General features: G+C 40.2%; 1 protein-coding gene and 1 long non-coding RNA gene across 8 annotated transcripts in view; one reads left to right on the top strand and one right to left on the bottom strand.

Moving 5' to 3' along the window:
- Nucleotides 1–20,297, top strand: part of LOC115602295 — a 111,978-nt gene that overhangs the window by 75,164 nt on the left and 16,517 nt on the right. For all 4 annotated transcript variants that reach the window (XR_003989641.1, XR_003989640.1, XR_003989642.1 and 1 more), the window contains exon 5: nt 15–195. This is a non-coding gene — a long non-coding RNA (uncharacterized LOC115602295). The remainder of the gene's footprint in view (nt 1–14; nt 196–20,297) is intronic.
- NGF (nerve growth factor) overlaps nt 1–20,297 on the bottom strand; it is a 37,283-nt gene that overhangs the window by 16,059 nt on the left and 927 nt on the right. For 3 of the 4 annotated variants that reach the window (XR_003989638.1, XM_030473266.1, XM_030473265.1), the window contains exon 1: nt 18,578–19,724. Coding sequence is in view for 1 of the 4 variants with exons in the window: in XM_030473264.1 (XP_030329124.1) it covers nt 18,578–18,721 (144 nt within the window). In the remaining 3 variants the exon portion in view is untranslated. Of the gene's footprint in view, nt 1–18,577; nt 19,725–20,297 lie in introns of those variants that run through there. The other variant, XM_030473264.1, reaches the window with a different exon arrangement.

The following is a 20,297-nucleotide window of genomic DNA, read 5'->3' as shown; positions in this document are numbered from 1 at the left end:
TGTTTCCTCTCCAGCACCAAGTGTCTGCTCCACATGCTTTCTGACTGCAGCCTCTCCTTTATTTGCAAGTCTCCCTGCCTTCTTCTTCTACACATTGAGACCAGCTGCCTCAGAGTTGCTGCCCTACCTGAGCTTCGCTGTAGTGCACATTGGACCTCTTGTCTTAAGCATCTTGGCTTTTATCTTCTGCGGAAGGTATTTATGCTTTACTGTATTAATGCATTGCAAAATGTCTCTTAATGCTAGACAACTGCTGGCAAGCGTAAAGAGAGGTAGTAACAAAATGTAGTGGATTCTGTACATTAGAAACAGAATGTATATTCGGAAAAACTGCATTTCCTTGTGCTGAATAAGCAAGTACAGTGGCTTGATTTAGGAGGTTGCTTCATTCCTATGCTCTAAAAATCTCAGCTCTGCTTTAGGTGACACCCTGACACTAAACCTATAAGGCCAGAAAAATACAGACCAGTCTTCTGCACTATGCAAAGTTGCCAGCATCCTGAGTATGTCAGGCAGCTGCTGCACAAAAAAATCTGACTAATGCTCCCAGAGAGCAAAGAGAGCTTGAACTGGGTCCATATTTTAGCTGTATGGTGTGGGCTTCTGGGCACAGACCCAGTGAGCAGTGGGCGAGTAGGAGTTTTCTGTCTTTGTATTATGTCAGAGTTTGAGGGGAGGCAGCTGCTGTGAATGTTTTAAGATAGGAGGTTTTTCTTTCCTAACCAGACATTTAAGGTGAAATTTAAATGTGAGAAGAGGTTTGTCTGAATCTTAACCAGTGGCCTCTGGAGCCTGAGCACTCTGCAACATCTTTACCTCACAGAAAGCTTGCATGACAATCCGTGCTATGTGCAGAGAAATGACTGATGATACAGAGTGCAAGATGTCGTCCCTGGCTGGGAGTCTGCAGCTGTCTCTGAGATAAATGCCTGCATCTTTGAACAGTTTAGGTCATACACTTAAACAGAAAAGTGTTTGTAAAGAAAAGATTGATCCTTTCTCGTACTTTTCACTCCCTTTATACATGGGAATCCTTTAAGCAAAGAACAAAGTGCAAAGAAGTTTAAATGAAGTTCAGGCTTCAGCAACCTCTGCTTATGAACAGGAAACTGGGAGTTGGACTAACCTGTCAGCCTTGACAATTCTTTAAAGTCTACATTTGGCAACACACTCACGTTAGGAACATTTTTGGGGTTCTTACATGTTAATTTTTTGCTTGCTGGCATCATCTGATTGCTGAATGCATTTTTTGCTATAGTCAGAAAGTATAACGGGGAAGAGGCATCTCTTTCCTTTTAATTATGCACTTGCGTGTTTCTACCACTCCTTCTAGAACTGTCTTTGACCTTATTGTAAGTCTGAATAAATCTGAATGCCTAAGTAGCAAAGCAATGCTAATCGCTGATGTCATTGCACATCTTTACACTCTTCACTCTTCACCTTTCCGTGGGGTTCACTGACTTTCCTGCTAGGCAGAGTTTGAAATGTGGGACTTCTAGTAAAGGTAGTCCAGGATTAGATCATCACTATTACTGTGTTTACCAGTGTATTATTTTCCTTGCTGTCTTCTAGTTCCAACCCCATGGGCAGGGACACCTTCTATTAGATCAGGTTATTTTGTTATGTTATTATTATATTAGGTATGAACCTTTTTTATATTTCCATCAATAGATTGAATGTGTAAACCATTGAAAATGGGCTGACTAAACAAATTTTGTAACAAAGTTTCTTACCTACATTGAGCAAACCAATCTTGCAGAAGCTGATTACACCAAAATTTCTCTTAGTTCTGTATCACATCCCTTATAGAAGATACCAGCGAAAGAGTCAGAGTGGGAAGAGGTACTTCTGAAAGCTGTGGAATGGTAACTTGCTATAGGAATAAGAAGTTTTTTACAGAAATAATAACTTGTAAATAATATTTGAAGGCTATAGCTGGTAAGTGCAATATAGCTTGAAGTTCATATCCTGCTTCTTCCAGTTTAGTAAGGGAAATGGGGGTTGGAAGTACATAATCTTAAGGTCCTTTCTAACCCTAATCATTCTCTGATTCTAAATATGTTGCAGACTAATGCATGTATGTTCTTAGCATGATAAAATGTGTAGAGCCTTTGGTTGCTTAAACTGCAGAGAAGGATGACAAGCGCAAAATGTGTAAACTCATCAGCTCAAGGCAGTATAGCAGCTCACTGTAGTGTGCAGTGCTGTTGCTACCACTGCTACAAAATGGAGTGTGTTATTTAAATCACTGTGGATAAGGAGTTATGGCCTGCATGGAAGAGTGCCATCTTTGTGCTAACTTTGTTGTTAAAAAATCTAACTTGAACTCACAGATATACTGATTATCCTGCTAAAAGAAGACCTGGAATCTCTTCCCAGAATTACAATATTTTAATTAGAAGAATTTGAGCAAAGTCTTAATCTTGTTATTAGGGATAGACACAGATAAGACAGAAACAAAATCCACAGCAACAGAGCCTAAACACAAAAATCAGTGGATTGAAGACTAGTAACTGCAGTGCTTGCTGCAGCAACAAAACTGCTCCTTGTCCCTTCTTTTCGCACAAGACTAAGCTTGACAGTGAATAAGTTGGAAGAAATACCTCTTCTTGTAACATTGAGCTACCTCACACACAGCTATTTGAAAATACACAGCTGAACTGCAGGGAAAGGTATTTAAATTTACAAAGCAAATCCCCAGATGTGTGAGTATTTTCTTTGAATTTCCTTTTAGCCCTTCTAAATTCTTGTGACATTCAGGGATCAATAACAATCTCATCTGTAGCTGATTCTGACAGATGTTAATCTTTCCCTTGGCTTTGCAGTCAGCTTGAAACAGTACTTGTTTCTTCATGTCAGGCCTCTGGCAATGCTTACTGGAGTCAGGATTACAGTTTCCAGTGAATCCCATTTTTACTGTCATTAACTTTCTAAACTGATCCCCATAGCTGGCAACCTTTCTAGGCTTGGAGACCTACTTAGTGGGAAGCTGGGAGAGTGATGGGTTGTGCCTGTCTCGAAGCATTGTGCCTTTAATTGAGGTTTGTTTAACTTTGTCATTAAGTCCATTTATGTTGAAGGCATTTCATGACAGTGATCACATACTTTGCTTGTAGAGTGGCTGCTTTTCTGTTGTGATTTACCTATTAATGAAAGGGAAAAGTAGCTCCATGTTTACTTAAGGTTTTCCCAAGTAGGTTATTTTTCCTTCTGCTGACTTGGTTAATAGATTCAGGAAATTTTTGGATTGGAAATCGGAGACATGGCTCACCTGAAGATCCTGTGCTATGCTTTAGCTAAGGAAGTGGCTAGATCTATTTAGCAAACTACAGGTGCTCTGGTTTTGGTACCTACTTGTCTAGATAGCAGTTGATACCATCATCAGAACCCATAAGCCCTGGGCTTATGCTTCCAAATTAGGGACAAATCTTGATCAGAAAGCAACAGGAACAGAAACATTTCTCCCCCAAATGCCGTGAAATTGATGGTGAACAGAAAACAGTGGTTGCAGTATTGCTATTTGTGTTCATCAGTTGTACAGGCTAATTTCCTTCTCTTAGAATGTGTCAGGAGTGACCCAAACCATGTGAGTTCTAACATGAGCTTGACATGATCATTTTAGTTGGGGAAGCCAAATACTCATTTCTTAATAAGAAAAAGAAAGCTGATTAATCAGCTGAGTCATCCTGCTCTACTTCAGGGTTGGTAGGAATGGCATTCCCTATGGATCGGCCTACACAGAGGCAAATGCCAAACCATAATTAAGACTGAGGGACTGCAAGTTCAATGAAATGTTTCAAAATACCAAATCAAGATTGAGTGACTGAGTTCAATCAAATGTTTCAAAATATCACCCATGTGGTTTAGATAAAATAGAAAGCAGGGATATTCTCAGTCAAGCAGTTAGTTGCTTCCTGAAAACTTAGAATCAGAGGATCATGGAATCTACTAGGTTGGAAAAGACCTTTAAGATCATCAAGTCCAAACGTTGCCCAGCACTGCCAAGGCCACCACTAACCCATGTCACTGAGGGCCTCCTCTACATGGTGTGTGAACACTTCCAGGGACGGTGACTCCAGCACTGCCCTGGGCAGCCTGTTCCAATGCCTGACCACCCTCTAGGGAAGGAATTGTCCCTAATCTCCATCTAAACCTCCCCTGATGCAGCTTGAGGCCGTTTCTTCTTGTCCTACACTTGTGATGTTCTTAACTTGAAGATTTTCACTGGCTCTCTCCAAGTAGAAGAACTTTATTTCCATTGTACAGGTTGGCATTAGGTTCCACTGCAATATATAGACTGACAGATGGAACATGGCACCTTCCCTCTCTCACATTCTTCTTTCTGAATGATGCTGCAATGCTGCCTTGTTTCTGGGACAAATAATTTGCAGAGCCTCTAGGAATTAAAGCAAGCTTTTAGAATATTTTAGAAAGAGAAATAATAGCAACCTACCAATATCTTGCAGATATTACTACAAGCAGCAAAAATCACGCCTGGAAGGGAAAAGGGGTATTTTAGAGATAAGTCAGTAGGTTTTTCAGCTATTATTTTTAGATAATTAATACCCAAAGGATATTTCTGTGCATTTTGTTTCTTGCATCTAGCAAAAAAATGTTTCAAATAGGAGCTGAAGACAGCTTGTGTCAAATTTTCTTGCAAGACTTTGTCTAGTTGAAAGTAACGGTGGTTGTTTCAATACTAGTCTGGTTCCTGATGTGCCCCAGGTTGTGTGCAATAATGAAAACCCGATCATCAGCACATTCATAAATGACTCATCTTCTTTCCTGCTCCCACATGGTTGCACAACTTTATTGACTGCTTGCTTTGATGAATATTTGGTATTTGTCATGTGAAGCTATTCCATCACTTTGTAATATGGGAAATTGCAAGCACACTGAACACCTTAACACCACGTCACAGCTCATCGGTTCGTACTCATTTTGTGGCCCAGTACAGTATGACACAGTAGTCTAATTACCAGTCACATAAAGATAAAAGTTACAACACAGACATCTGGCTGCAAACCATGCACCTGGATTAAACAGTTTCCCATCTGGCTTTACTATACTATGGAGCAAAGCAGGTGGTAGAACCTTAGGTAAGAGCTGTTGTTACAGAGTAAGCAATTGCTTTTCTTTCTTGTTTGGTTGTTTTTTTCCCCAGTGGATCAAGATGATGCATTTAGCTCATGTCAATAAGGCTTCAGCCAACACCAATGCCGGAAATGGTGTTTTTTCTTTTTACTTTATGATTTGTTGAATGATGGCATTGCTGGGAGAAGAGGGAAATCAAGCTGCAGGAAATAGGAGAAGCAAGTTAAAGGGTTTTGTCAGAGCTCTTTTTTGCATTTCTCTTTCCTCTGCTTTGTGCCTTGCCATGAGTCCATGCTGCACCTACGAGAGGGAATCTGGAGCTCGCCCATATGAGTGGGGAAGATGTAAAAGGGATGTAAATTCTCATTCCAAATTCACCTTTTACTTACAAATAAAACGTGTTACTAACTCATGTAGGGTTGATAATACTAATATTCTATTCTGGTTTTCTGTGATGGGTAAATGTTTTCTTTTTCTAACTTTATGTTCAACCCAAGTTTTTCTAACTTTATGTTCAACTTTATGGTCTAAGTTTATGTTCAATCCAGTGTTGGGATTTTGTACGGAATCTAGGCACATGTGCTCCAAAGCTTATATGCTGCACCTACAGCTTGTCAGCTGGGAACCTGCTGGTGATACACATGAGCTGTCTGCTATCATTTTGATCTTTGCTGTCTAGTCATTAATCAGAATAGAGAAAACATAATAAAATGCAGAATCCTTTCCCCGCATCATTATGGTATTTCCATGTTTTGTGTGCCAATATTAATTCAATTAACCTTGAAATTCACTGTCATTGTATCACTTTACACTGTAACCACATATTTCTTTGTCTCGATATTTGATGTGCATCTTTTTGTATTTGTTACAGTATTTCTTGGGAATGCTGGCGCCTATTGAATCAGTTGTCAGGAGCAATCACAGAATCACCCACAGAATCACAGAAATAGTAAGGCTGGAAGAGAGACCTAGTCCAAGCATAATAGTGACAAGAAAGCAATTGTATTCCAAATTGGAAGGTAGTATGCATGAGCATATGGTGGAAAGAAACAAAAGATGACGTTTGTAGCCAGATGTGATCTATATTTTATGGTGAAGAGTGGGACTCCACAGATTGTTGTCATAATTATAGCATTAGGAATAGATTTTTCTTTGGTATTTGCTTATTTTTATGACAGTGTTCATCAGATGATGATTAAATGACAGTTTTAGATTGTTTAACACAAGGAAAAGAAGTGTTGGGTTGGTTTTTAGTTTTTGTTCTTTTTTAATAACATATGCCTAACAGGTCTCTCACTTAAAAATCTTTTTAAAGATACATATTATGTTTGCATTTAGCATATTTTCTGTGGGGTTTTTTGGGGTGAATATTAGGTTCAAAGCAGATAATCAAGTTTTATACCTTACAAGATCATTTTCTGCCAGCTTAAAATGGAAACCAGAGGGAAGTTTCGATAATCAGATATGCACCTACTTTCTGTGTGCAATATCACAGTTTGAATAGATGTCTCTTGGAAAAGAGCTTTTGTAAATTTTTATTGTAAAAGTAGAGAGATGAACTTTAAATCTGGCCAACAACATTACATCAGGTTTTCTGTGGCATTGGAAATGTGTGATTTTCTTAGAAAGTATTTCCTTTCAAGCGATGGCACAATCCTGGTTCCAGTGCTGAACACTGAATTCAAACAAATTCTGTGATTCTGTGGCTTGAATGCTTTTACAAATTTGAAATGTGGAACAAAGGTAGGAAATTCTATAGTTCATTAAGTATTTTTCTAGTTTTTTTGCTTTCAAATAGAACAGAAGGAGTGGGAGAGAGGAAAAGGAAAAGGCCACATGCTTTTCTTTCAAAGCATAGAGCGAAAAAGTGGTCTTTAGTGCAACCCTTCACAGCACTACTCTGTTCACAAAGGCCGTTTACAGTGCAGGAATGCACATCTAGGGAGAGCTGGTGGATCAAAGTCCCTCTAATGCATGTGATGTGATTCTGCATGCTTTGGCAAAGCCAGAAACTCACACTTTTGGCATATATAAAGTGTCCTGGAATGTGGAATGTGAGGCTGAGCAGTGAACCTTTGCACTCTTCTGTTTACAGCCTGTGCCTGAGAAAATAATGAGAGGAAAGTTTGGCAAGAACGACTGGGGCAGGAGGATTTAAGTCCAGGCAGAATGAAATAATAGATGTTGAATATTTAGAACTTCGATAAGAAACAACAATAACAAGGAGAGGAATGGAAAGGGTCCTTAACATGCAAAATAAAGCATGCTTAGGCTCTGTGGCTTAACATCTTTGTAACTGAAACACAAGCTGGTACACAAATGCAATGCATAATTGAGCACACAGTTCTTGGTTGCTGTGTAGACTTCAAAGTGGGGGCAACAAAGAGCATCACCTGGTTTTAGTCTGGTTTAATAGGGAAATGACACTTAAGAAACGACACTGTCTTGTGAACCGTTGACCCAACGACCCTTGAAATTGTTGAGTGCCATTCACATCTCACAGAAGGTTAGAGGTTTTTAAGCTACTAGCTTTCTACATAAAGATAATGTTAAAGATAATGTTTCTACAAGTTTGATTAAAATGTAGGATAGGTGGAGGTCCTGACCAGAATAAAAGCTGTGGTGCATGAGGTCTCTTTAATTAGAGAGTTTGTGTTAGACATGTGTACCTCTATGTCCTAAAAATTACTCAGACCTCACAGATGCTTACAAATTTAGTAGATGCCAGAAACTCTGACCACCACAGAGAACAAGGTTTCATTATTTCCGCTTATTGTACTGCTAGTTTTAATAGAAGGGACTGAAGTAAAAATATGAACCCAGAGGAACAGAGAAGGGCAGACCCTGAGCTTTTTAACATGTGTGTGTCTGTGACCTGCAGCAACAAGTTATGTTTGCAGTTAATGGTAATATAAAAAGTATGACAAACAAACAAGAGACAAAAAACTTTTCGTAGAGCATTATGGATTGCTTGGTAATCTTAGCATAAGCAAACAACACTTTATGAAACAGCCAGCCTGTGGTAGGAATACAGAGGAATGTCATCCATAGATGAACAAAGAATACCAGCCTTATTTACAGGACTGGAGACTTGTGGGAAGAAGTGAGTGTAAAACAACCTTGAATGAATAATTGATTGAAAAATGACTGGCTCTATGCTGTACCCACAGTAAAACCAGTTAAAACAGGATAAAGAGGCAATTTTCTCTCTGTTCTTATTTATTTCTCTTGACACAGTTTGTGTTCCTTTTCCTGCCAGATAAGAAGTGCAGTTAGTGCAATCAGTTTTGCTGAGGGAAATGGATAAAATTGCTAACACTGTGATCACAAGAAAGATCACAGTGTCTTCCCCATTAAAGAGAACCCCTTCAACATACTATCAGTACTTAAGAATGATCGAGCTGGACCAGATGAAAGAATCTTCTTCTCAATCCTGTCTCTGACAGAGGCAAATAGAAGATCCTTCAGGAAGTGTCTAAGAGCAAGATAAACATATAGTGGTACTTTTCCAACCACTCTCGTTTCCTGCAGTGTTTGGATGAGCAGCTTTCTGTGCCAGCAGGGTTTTCTATGTGTTTAAAATCTTCAGTATATTTCTCATCCATGTCCCTGTCTACCTATTCCTTGAGTCAGTGTACATTTTGAGCAGCAAAGTGACTGGGAGTTCTGCAGCTTAATTCCATGGTGTGGAGCAATGGCTTTCTGTCGTTATTGAACCTGTCATCTGGTGGTTCCCTTTGATGCACTTAGCTTTTGTAGTAGAACAGGCACCAGGCAGCTGAGCCTTCTGAATCTGCCCATGATTTAAATCCCCTTTGAACTTTTACTGTTTTGCATAAGTCTAAAAATATGGTATTGGGGAGAGCTGAGGAGTTGGGCCTAATCCCCACTACAGCAACCAAATAGTAAGGAAAGAATCTAGCCTGTGAAAGGATATCCTTTTTATAGGTGATGGAAGCACTTAACCTGAATTCTTGGTCAAAGGCAATATGTGATAAAAAGAGAAAATACCAAAGCTGATGACTGTGGGCTGAAGCCAGCTGGAAAGGAAAAGCAAAACAGAAACCCCTAAACCAAAGCCCAAAACCCCAAACTGACTAATGAGAGAAAGAATGGGTGGCTTCTCATGTGGAAAACCTTTTAGGTGTTAAATCAGTAATAAATACAGGCCATTATCACGTGGACATCATAGTGGAGCCAATTTGAGTCTTACCTAGGAGACTGAATGTCAACCATAATGCTGTTCCTTGGTTCTGAGTTCCTTACAGAGCTGCTGCCTGGCTGTACTCTGCTCATCCCCAGAATTCTGCATTGAGCACATCTACCAAGAAAATAATATTGCAGAAAGTTTGCTGCTTGTTATTGACTCCTCAGTCTTAATCCTCTAGTAAATGGTACAGAGATCCTTCTTCGAGCAGGAAGCTGGACAGAGGACCTCCTGATGTCCCATCCAATTTGATCTATTCTTTGATCATGCAACCATGGAGTCATGGAATCAACCAGGTTAGAAAAGACCTTCAAGGTCATCAAGTCCAACCGTTGCCCAGCACTGCCAAGACCACCACTAACCCATGTCACTGAGAGCCTCCTCTACACGGTGTGTGAACACTTCCAGGGACGGTGACTCCAGCACTGCCCTGGGCAGCCTGTTCCAATGCCTGAGCACCCTTTGGGGAAGGAATTGTTCCTCATCTCCATCTAACACTCCCCTGGTGTAGCTTGAAGCTGTTTCCTCTTGTCCGGTCCCTTGTTCCTTGGGACAGGAGACCAGCCACCTCCTGGCTCCATCCTCCTTTCAGGTAGTTGTAGAGAGTGGTAAGATGCTACACTTGTCAATATTTGAAGGCCACCTTCATCTCAGGGAATCCTGTATAACTGACTTCTGATTTGTTCTGTACACTGTTGCTTTAACAAACATTTATTTATGTTTGTCACTATGAAGTATTTTCCATGTTGAAAGTCCTACACAAGGCTTAGTCCTTTTCTAGACACGTGAAGGTGGTAGCAATAATTAAAGAAAAAAGATGGAACTATGCATTTACTTTTCCTGCTACTTAAGAATTCTTAGGAGATCAGAAACTAACAGAGAAGTGTACAAGTGTGACATTTCCTAGTGATCAGCAATCTGAACAAAACTTGTCAAACATGATGCTGTAGGTGGTGTCCATAATTCTACCTGTGTTCATAAAGAGCTAGCGCACACGAAAAAGAGAGAAAGTCAGGGAAAACTTAGAATATCCTCTAGGTTACTAACTTTGGATGCAGAATTTCCTGTTCTCTTACTGATACATAAGGAGCTTGTATCCATTGACCGCAAAAGACTCTTACATTATTTTCTTGATGAGATAGAAAGCTGTAACTTCTGCAACACAATTCTTGCGTTACTGAAGTTATAACCAAGCAAAGCTATAGAAGCTTGATACAAACCAGAATAAAGTCAATGGTCACTTTGGAATCCATTACCTTTCTAAAGAATCCAAAAATCCAAGAATCCAAATTTAATGGACTGTAGCTGTATAAAGTAAGAACAACAAGTCCTATATCCACTTGCATGTTTAGTTCAAAAGAATGAATGTGTAAATGTAATGCAAAACACTTAAATCCCCTGAGGTTACATGCGTGTGTTTGTCTCATAGGTTTTGAGCACTCCACCATCACAGTGTGCTTGATTCCTTGAGACAAACAGCAGTAAAATTTGAATGGAGTATGAAACTCTACTAAATGTGAATTATTAGAAAGCATTTCTTTTGAATGTTTCTAACTTACTAAAACCTTAGAAACAAATGGGCACAAATTTAAACACAAAAGCAGCAGGTATAGTTTGTTTCCTAGGGACTTCCAGAAATGCAAGAGGAAGCTGATAAGGAATGCAGTGTAACTTAGCACTTCGCTTTGTAAGCGCCTGACAGAACACATTATTTGTGAGTATCTGAGTTTTTAAATGCCCAATTTTCAGCTTCTGGAATAAAATGTCCAAAACTTTTGAGCTCCCTAATTCTATATTGATTTTCAGATGCTTCAGAACCTGCTAAGTGGGTTCTAAATGTGAGACACAAGTACAGTGAAACTGGGAATTGGTAGCTGCTTTTGAAACAAAAAAAGCCCTTTCTTTTGTAGAATGTTCTGCCCTGAAGAAAGTTGTCCTATGAGTCTTATCATAGAATCACAGAGTGGTTTGTGTTGGAAGGGACCTTAAAGCTCCTCCAGTTCCAACCCCCTGCCACGGGCAGGGACACCTTCCACTAGAGCAGGTTGCTCCAAGCCCCTGTGTTCAACCTGGCCTTGACCACTGCCAGGGATGGGGCAGCCACAGCTTCTCTGGGCACCCTGTGCCAGCACCTCAGCACCCTCACAGGGAAGAGCTTCTGCCTATGAGCTCATCTCAATCTCCCCTTTCGAGCTTAAAGCCCTGAAGTCACAACCCTCTGAGCAGCAGCTGTCTGCAAACTGAGCAATGTCACAGTCCCTCAGCTGCAGTTAGAAAGTGCACTTCGTACATCTAAATAAGGTGAAAAACTTGTACATTTTCAGAGATGGCTATTCTGTGCCGCCTTGCCCATTTTTAGTGGGGGAAAATTGTTGAAAGGCTGCTGTGTAAAAGTGTTAATTTTCAGTCTGAAATATGAAAGCACCAGAAAATTAGGAATATGCACAGCTGCAGTGACCAGACATCTATGCACAGCGTGACAGTTCATTCTTGCCTACTGACCCAAGCAGCTGACGTGCCCTGCTGACCCTCCTTAAAGGCCGCAATATAATCATTTTGATGATTGCTAGAAGTACAGCTCCTAAATGGGGCTGAACTTATAGTTACGTTCATCAGAATTCAAGTTGTTCTTGCAATGTGTTAAGCAATGAATAGTTGAAATGAGCCATTTGTATGCCTGTGCTAATACATGCGCCTTAAATGCTGCTCTGGAGCCGGTACATCGAGCATCAAAAAGGGATCGTGGAATAATGGGCAGGAAATGATGCATTTCAGAAAATGCAGGCTGTGTCATTCACCACAGGGCAAATGGCTCTGTGAACAAGCACAGGTCTTTTTCCATACCTGAGTCATCCAGCACATAAAGACTTCAAACAAAAAAAAGAAAAGATATGTTTCAAAATAGAAGAAAACCCCACATATTGTGTGAGCCAGAGCTGTTAAATGTACTGTAATCAAAGAATATATAGCAATGAGGTGTTTGGTGAATTTCCATCCCCAAAATTTCTGAAGAACTCTTTCCTTTCCTTTTAAAAGCCTGGATCACATATGGTTGTGTAAAGAACAAACTAAAGTGCTTCACTGAAGTAAATCAGTGAACCAGACCACAAAAAAATCTGTCACCTTTATACCTACACAGTACAGAGGGAAAAATATGAAACCATTCAGAATAGGAATGATTCAAAATAGTAATTTTTAGACTAGCAAAGCCATACGTAGCATGTAGAAAATTGTCAAAAAAATAATCTGCTTCCCAGCTGTACTTATACTGGGCTAATTTCCTCATTGTGGGTCAAAACTGCCAGAAAGAGTCTAATCTTTTATTACTTTTTGGAGCAGTTAACAAGTAACTGAGCTCAATCAGTTTTTGTCACATACTCTTTAAGGCAGCAATATTTCTCACAAATAGGGCATTTCAAATTAAATGACTCAGTGTAAGGAACAGATTCAGTTTATCGATTATTCATTCATCGCATTGATTTTATTCCTGGAAAGATCTTCGTATTTGCATCACAGACATGGTCATTATGATTTTGGCAATAATATGTAAACCAAGGCCCAAAACAAAGTCAAAGTCATACCTTCTGTTTGACTTTTTCAGTCTTCGTGCTTGAATCTTTTTCCACTGAAATCAGTGAGAGTTTTGATACATAGCAAGTCAATGGGAGCAGAATCTGATCTTTTATTAGCACATTGTTATGGACCCTATGGGAACAGGAAATTTGATTTCGGAACCAGGAGCATCAATTAGGGAAAGATCGTTTTGAAATCAGTTTTAGTGGTCTGTGTTCAATATTCAGTTTTAGAAAATCTCTGGACGAAAGAAGTCTTGAACTACACTGAGTGGTCTCGCTCCTGCAAGTTTGATTTCTGACAGTGATCAGGGCTGTGTCTGGAAAACATCTGTAGGGACTGTCAGTCTGAGGGGAGACTGTGTTGGGGTTTGGGCTGTAAAGTTCAGGGCAGGCAATTCTTCAGGATTTTTCATCAGGGTCTGTAGCGATAGGACAAGGGGCAATGGGTTCAAACTTAAACAGGGGAAGTTCAGGTTTGATATAAGGAAGAAGTTCTTCCCTGTGAGGGTGCTGAGGCGCTGGCACAGGGTGCCCAGAGAAGCTGTGGCTGCCCCATTCCTGGAAGTGTTCAAGGCCAGGTTGGATGGGACTTGGAGCAACCTGCTCTAATGGTAGATGTCCCTTCCCATGGCAGGGGTTGGAACTGGAGGAGCTTTAATGTCCTTTCCAACCCAAACCATTCTATGATTTTTGCTTTCCGTTGTCACCATCTCACAGTTTCTTCCGGGGAATGCCTCTAGGTGATGTGGAAACCATAGGAATGTTATAAAACTGATCCCAGCAATAAAAACGTGAGTCTGGTCAGTCTTGGTTCTTGTTCTCTGATAATGGCAGCTACTGTTCCATAAAATCTCAAAGCATTGTTGTAAATGCAAGAGCCTAGGCAAAAAAGAAGAAAGGCTCTTTACTGGGAAATAAATGTTGCTTCCAAGGTAAGGAAAAGTCAAAGGTGTTTCATTAATTGGAAAATGGCACAGGAAATTCAAGTGATGCTCCAGAAGCTGGCAGTAAAGCCATTGAGCATGTTATTTCAAACTCCCTCATGCAGTTATTTTCATTTTGGATTTAGATAATATGCCAGACAAGTCTTGTACATATGTATGTATGATTTCTACATGCATACAGCAATTTGCATCTTAATAGCTGTATGCAAGGCTCAAAATACCGAGCAGCACTTTGCATATTTTCTCCTGCTGTGCAGTAATGGTGCAATCTAAATGTCTTCCACATGAATATAGTCACACAGAGATTATGCCTGCAGGTAGTCAAGTACTGCATCCTTCTGTCTCTCATTTCTAAGCACACGAAAGCACTGGGCAGTGTGGTGTGCATGGGCGTGCTTCACTTGGGGCTAATGCATTCAAAGACGTGCTGACTAGTGAACTGCTGTAGCCAACTCTATATCCTCGGTGACTTCCCAGCTCTGCCAATGCAGTCAGCATCTTACGTCTTCGTTTGTGTATCCATTAAATTGGATTTCATCCCTTCGCCTGTGTCCCAATAATTGTTTCCAAGTGGCAGGTGTTGATGTTCCAGTACATCATAACTCATTTGCAAGCACTTAATTATCTCACAGAAGCAAGATCTGTGGGCAGAAAATCCTACTTGTACACAGAGGAAGTTCTGTGTCATTCTCTGTCATCTTTATGCATGCTACAGGCTGAAAAACACATTTAATGCATCAGCAACAAGTCAGCTACACTTGGGGAGAAGTTGGCAAAGCTGGGTTGACATCTCCTGTCTCCACCTTTCAACCTGGCATTCAGGTTTTCCTGTTTTGTTGCCATTCTCTTGACTGTTGCCTTTTGCAGGGTGATGCAGTTCTCACAGTGAAAGGTGTATTGTCAGTGTAATTAATTGTGGAATATTTCCATGCTACTTTTTACATGGATGTATGTATAATATTTTTAGTGAAAGCAGTTAGAACAGACTTGAGCTTAATAATGAGTTTCAAATAAGGTCTCAGCTCCACAAATAAACAGGCCACAGAGATGTGAGGTTAAATTGTATTTTCACACGTGCAGTATATTCCAGTGAATTTCACAAGATAAACCAGTTATGTCCTTTCACAGGCCTTTCTCCAGTATCTCAATCATAATCTATTTAGACGCTGAGTTACCTGAATAGCTGTAAGTCTCAGCATTACTGTCTTTCTATACTACAGGTGTGCATGAACTTATGCCTACACCTAGCTCTTGAACAAAACCAAACCCAAAGAATGTTGTATTTTCATTTTGCCAGAATCACCACTCCTTCATCAGCAAACTAGCAACTCGCAGTAAGTATTATATAGTCACCTTTCTTCTTGCTAGGACAGGTCAAGTATTTGACACGCTAAAGCACTGAGGAGAAGGTTGGGGTGTCTGTACTAGAACGGTTCATCCAGGTCAGTATTCTGCCGCAGGGGCAGAGTACAAATAGGGCAATCACACGGTGGTGCTCTCCTTGGTACACTCTCCCACTCAGCAGGCATTTTGGAATCACAGATTTCCTGAACCACAGGTAGTGCCTTTGCTTTTAGTACACGTGATTACTTTCTGAACCCCTGTGAATTACAGTATCCCTTGGAAAGGAATTCCTTAGCCTAATTATGCATGGAGAGAAGAAACACCTTGGTTTGCCTTGAACTTCCCACCTGCCAGTTTTATTACCTGCTCCTAGATTTTTGAACTAGGACACAAGACAACATCCATTTCCTTCAAAACAACTTAGGGACAATTATGACTATAAATATCTTCATTATACTCCTCCTCAGCTATCTCTTTTCTAGACGTAGAAATCATAATCTCTATAGTTTCTCTAAATATGGAAAATGTTCCAGGCTTTCATCATTGGCACCCTTTCATGTTTCAGTTTCTGAGGTGTAAGTGATGATCAGAACTCAGTGTTCAGGTTGTGGGGACAGTATAGGTTTATATCAACAGTCCGAGACTTTCTTTCCACCAAGTTCCATAGCTTTAGATTAGTGGAACCAGGCAGATAAGAGTGCACATAACCCACATGAAGATACTACAATCTCTTGGTATCAACAAAAATTATTTTGCTTTGCTTGGCGATGTTCATTTTGGGTCTAAACAACACATGCACAGGCAAATATTTAATGAATTCAGAAGAGCTGCACAAAGGGCATTGTGTCAGGAGAACAAGCCACATGCATCCCATAGGACATCTATCCCAGAGCTTCTGTCTTAAAAATGCTCTTAAACACATCGGCCTCTGTCGCTGGGCTCAAGCCAATCCCAGCACAGGGAGAGTTTTCTCCTTGCTCTGTGAGCAATGCAGCTGGATCAGCATTGCTACACGTGCCTTTCACTTTCTTTACCATGGGGCACGTTTCATGGGCAGAGGTGTGATCTTGCATTTCTCCAAGTGTATCTCAGCTGACCTGATGTTTTAGTTCGTGGTCACTTTCTGAATTAAGCCCTTAAAACTCCTGTTCAGCAGAGGGCACTTGCCAGCAGAGGTCATCGTTGCTGTGGCCAGTTTGAGTTTCACTGGCTTTAGTTGGGCTGAGATTTGAAGGAGAGACAAATATTTCTAAACCCAACAATCCAGGATTGACTTCTGGGCTTAGAATATTGAATCTTTGGGAATGAAAGCATTCATTTTATTAACCCTTTATTTTTTATCAGCAGAGTTTGGTCTTAAAATATAGACTAAGAAAAAGGCAGAATTATGTTAACTTCTTAAAATGAACAGTATTTTTTCCACATGCTTTTAATTTAATTCAATTAATGCTAATTAATATGTATTCAATATTCTGTTAATCCTAAAAGCTTTTTGTAAAGAACCACAAAACCAATTAATAGAACTTGCATTTAAAGGAACATTTTTGTATGACCAAAGCCATGGAGCAGTAGGGGAATTTATGGGACTTATTCTATTGATTGAAATAATCTAGTTTTTAAATGTGTTCTATCTGAGCCTCGTTCTAAGTATCCCATTAAAGAAACAGATTTTACATTTGCAAATGCTAATCTGAATACATATTTTAGGTATTTTTCTAACCTGATCTTTTAAATTAACATCTTACAGTGATTAAATGGACTGCCTGGTTCTTCTATGCGGCAACTGTTTACTTAGGATATGAGTTAGAATGAGCCTTTGTGCTCGTTGTAATTCTCCACTGAACTTAAGTGAAGACATCTGAAAAGACAATTTAAGCTTTTGATGGAGAAAATGGACACTGCTTAGCTAGGAGGATGAGAAAAAACCACAGTTACTTGCTTTACTACCTTATTGTGAGACTGACAGATCCCTTTTGGGTGAGTGGCTGGGATTGATAAAGATGTGAAATCATGATTACTCCACGGCACAGATTCATCAGGAGGGCTCCTCTCCAGACCTTGCTGAGATTTGTTAGCAAATGATTCATATCTATAATTACTGAAATATTTGAAGGTGAAATCTTTCTTACAACACTCCAGTGAACACTCCAGTCTATATGGTTCTTCATTCCATCACTGTAACCTCTTTGTGAAAGGGCAGAAAATATTGTAACCTGAGTTTCAGATGAATGTCTGTAATGGTAGTTGTCAGGGTAATTTGAAAAAGCCTAGTTTCCATAACATCTGAAACAGCCCAGAGCTGCAGAATATGAAAGTACAGGCAACTTAGCTGCCCTTTTCTCTTTTTGCAGATATTTGTCCCATTTTACTTTGGCTTAGCAAAAAAAGTGCCCAGAAGACTTTATTGTGATACTCTAATGCATGAAAACGCCCATAAATTATCTGTCTAACAGTTACAATGCAGCTTCAAAGTTGTGACAACTTGGAAAAACCAGCCTGACAAGCAGGCTTACTCTGCTGTTTTTCTAAAACTTCTTGAGCATATAAGGAGAATTTAAAGTGAAGAAAGCAACTACAGCACAAACACTTTTTGTTCTCAGTACACAAATTCCTTCCGTCTCCCTGACTGGGGTCCCCATTTTTGTCTCTGCCTGGTGCATCAGATAAAACAGTGTTATCACCTGGCATAAACCAATAAACATTATCAGTTTCATCACTGGCAGGCAGGCAGCAGGGAGTCTGTAAGCTTTTCCAAGTGGACATCCTAGAGGATACACAGTCTCTAGTGAACTACTGCTCTGCCTATAGCTAAAAGGTTTCTGCCTTGGGCCAGTCATGCTTTGATTTACCAGAATTCCTATTTATATTAGTAAAGAAAGAAAGGAGTTCTTATCTAGAGTAGAATTATGCTAGAGGAAAAAGAAATAAAGTGTTAAGTAAGCCTTAATGTTCAGAACAAAGACAGTAACGAATTTTCATATAGGTGTGACTGCTGTATGATGCAAATAAAAAAAAGTTCTCATATATCATATATGAAGATATATCATATATCTTCATAAAAAGAATAAGAACAATACTTACATTTCTCTAAGATTAAGCTGTTCTTACTAAAGATGGTTTTCAAGCTTTAAGCTTAAGCACAAATGTTTTATGAACACCTTCCAGATGTGTGTGCAGTTTAACCTGCGTTAGATGCAATTTTCAGTTTCCCTAGACTATGCTTTCCTTGTAAATGCTATTTTTAAGCAACGAGCACGCCGTATTTCAAAGCCATCTGCTCTGTTCTCCTCAAGAGAGTGAAAATCACTGTACAGCAAGACCACACTGGCTAATTTTGAAGATCCCAAACTTCCACAACTGGTGCGACAGCCGCCTTCCTGCTTTGTGAACACTGGCTCTTGTGGGGCACTCACCTCAGAGCAGCGGCACTGGATGCCGGCAGTACCGGGAATCTGGAGGGTTGTCCAAGCTGGTTTGTAGTCCGTAGCACCCCAGTCCGTGGACACTTTTCCAAGCCAGAAGAGCCATTCACATTCCCTCTGCCTTTCCAGCCTCATTCACTGCTCGCACGGCTCAGCTAGCTGCACTGACTCACAGAAATGAAGCTCCCTCTGGGTCCTAGTGCTGTAAATGTGTGGGAGCTGCATGGACTCGCAGGAATTCAGCCTCTGGCGTGGTGCCTAGACCATGCAGTGATGCACAGATGTGCAGTGAAAGTTTCAAAGTGTGCGCTGGTATGACTGTGCATACAGAATGCTGAGAAAAACCTCCAACTTCCTGGTTCCACTGTCAAGAACTGAAACCCTCTTTAAGGAATGTTTTGTCCTCAGCCTTTCTACTTTGCATCTGAATCCTTGCTCTCTGTTTAAAGATGAGAGCTCGCAGAAAGAAACTCCATGCTCCTTGATGAATGGGTCCTTCGGAAAATCATCTCTAGAGCCCTTTACTCGTGTCAGGAGTCTATAAACAAACCTCCAGGAACATTAATAGTTAACTGGTGAAGCAGTGGACTGGTTTCCCTGCAAGGACTGTGCAGTCTCCATTATCAGCTGGCTTTAACAGAGGTCAGCCAAATGCTGATCTAGAGTAGCAAAGAAATGTTTGACCCTGACTTGGGCAGAGGAAAAGATTATATAAGAACCCTTCCAGACATAATACTCAGTGTTTGACATGCTTACCTTAAGCAACAAAGAGGTATGGAAATGTTTCCCATTATGTATGGGGAGGAGGATTAAGTACTTTACAAGGAAACAACAATGTGGTTTTAAGCACTGATAAATATAGGAAAGAAATGGAAAAGCGAAAAATTTCTTAAGATGCCAGGGAAAAAAAAGCATGTTGGTTAAAAACTCTAATACAAATGTTGGCTGACTATGTACAGAATTGTGAAGCAGCCCCTTAGAATTTCATAGTTCTCATTCTGGCATAGTGTAACCTTCGTGATTACACAGACATAAGGAAAGAATTTAGATCGTCCTCCGTTGAAAAGCAGACCACAGCATTTTATCTGTGTGGCAATCATGGAACTTGTTTGATTCCATCCAGAAGAGGGCAGCCATCGGGAGAGCCTTGTCTTTAGAATCCTCTGGGCAAGGGAAGGATGTGTGGAAGGTACTATGTAAAGGTGTGGAGCAAGAAAGCAAAGTAGCTTGGAGATAATAATGCTTCTTATTTACCACATGGATATGCTTCTTTCTGAACCTGAAGCAAGCACATCTTCATATTTTATTATAACTAGTTGACAAACCTTAAATTTATTTCCAGTCAAAAGATAACTGGCTCCAGTGCTCAACTGGTTTTTTGAAGGTGATGTGCATTTAAAATTGCCTGAAATATCCTTCAGGAAATTGCAGCACAAAATGCTTGATGCAAATGCTAAAATTACTTTCCCAATTTGCCAGGAGTAAATGCTGCATCCCAGTGGTAAATGCTCCTTCCCTGGCAGTGTTCAAGGCCAGGTTGGACAGGGCTTGGAGCAACCTGCTCTAGTGGAAAGTGTCCCTGCCCGTGGTAGGGGGGTGGAACTGGATGATCCTAAGGTCCTTTCCAACCAAAACCAGTCTGGGATTCTATGATTCTATGCAGATTGCTTTATTTTTCTAACAGACAACTGCTTTCCATGCATGACAGCAG

This window comes from Strigops habroptila, chromosome 18 (assembly GCF_004027225.2).
Source record: "Strigops habroptila isolate Jane chromosome 18, bStrHab1.2.pri, whole genome shotgun sequence".
Taxonomy (NCBI): Eukaryota; Metazoa; Chordata; class Aves; order Psittaciformes; family Psittacidae; genus Strigops; species Strigops habroptila.
Note: the sequence above shows the minus strand (reverse complement) of the source record. Positions and strands in the feature narration are given on the sequence as shown.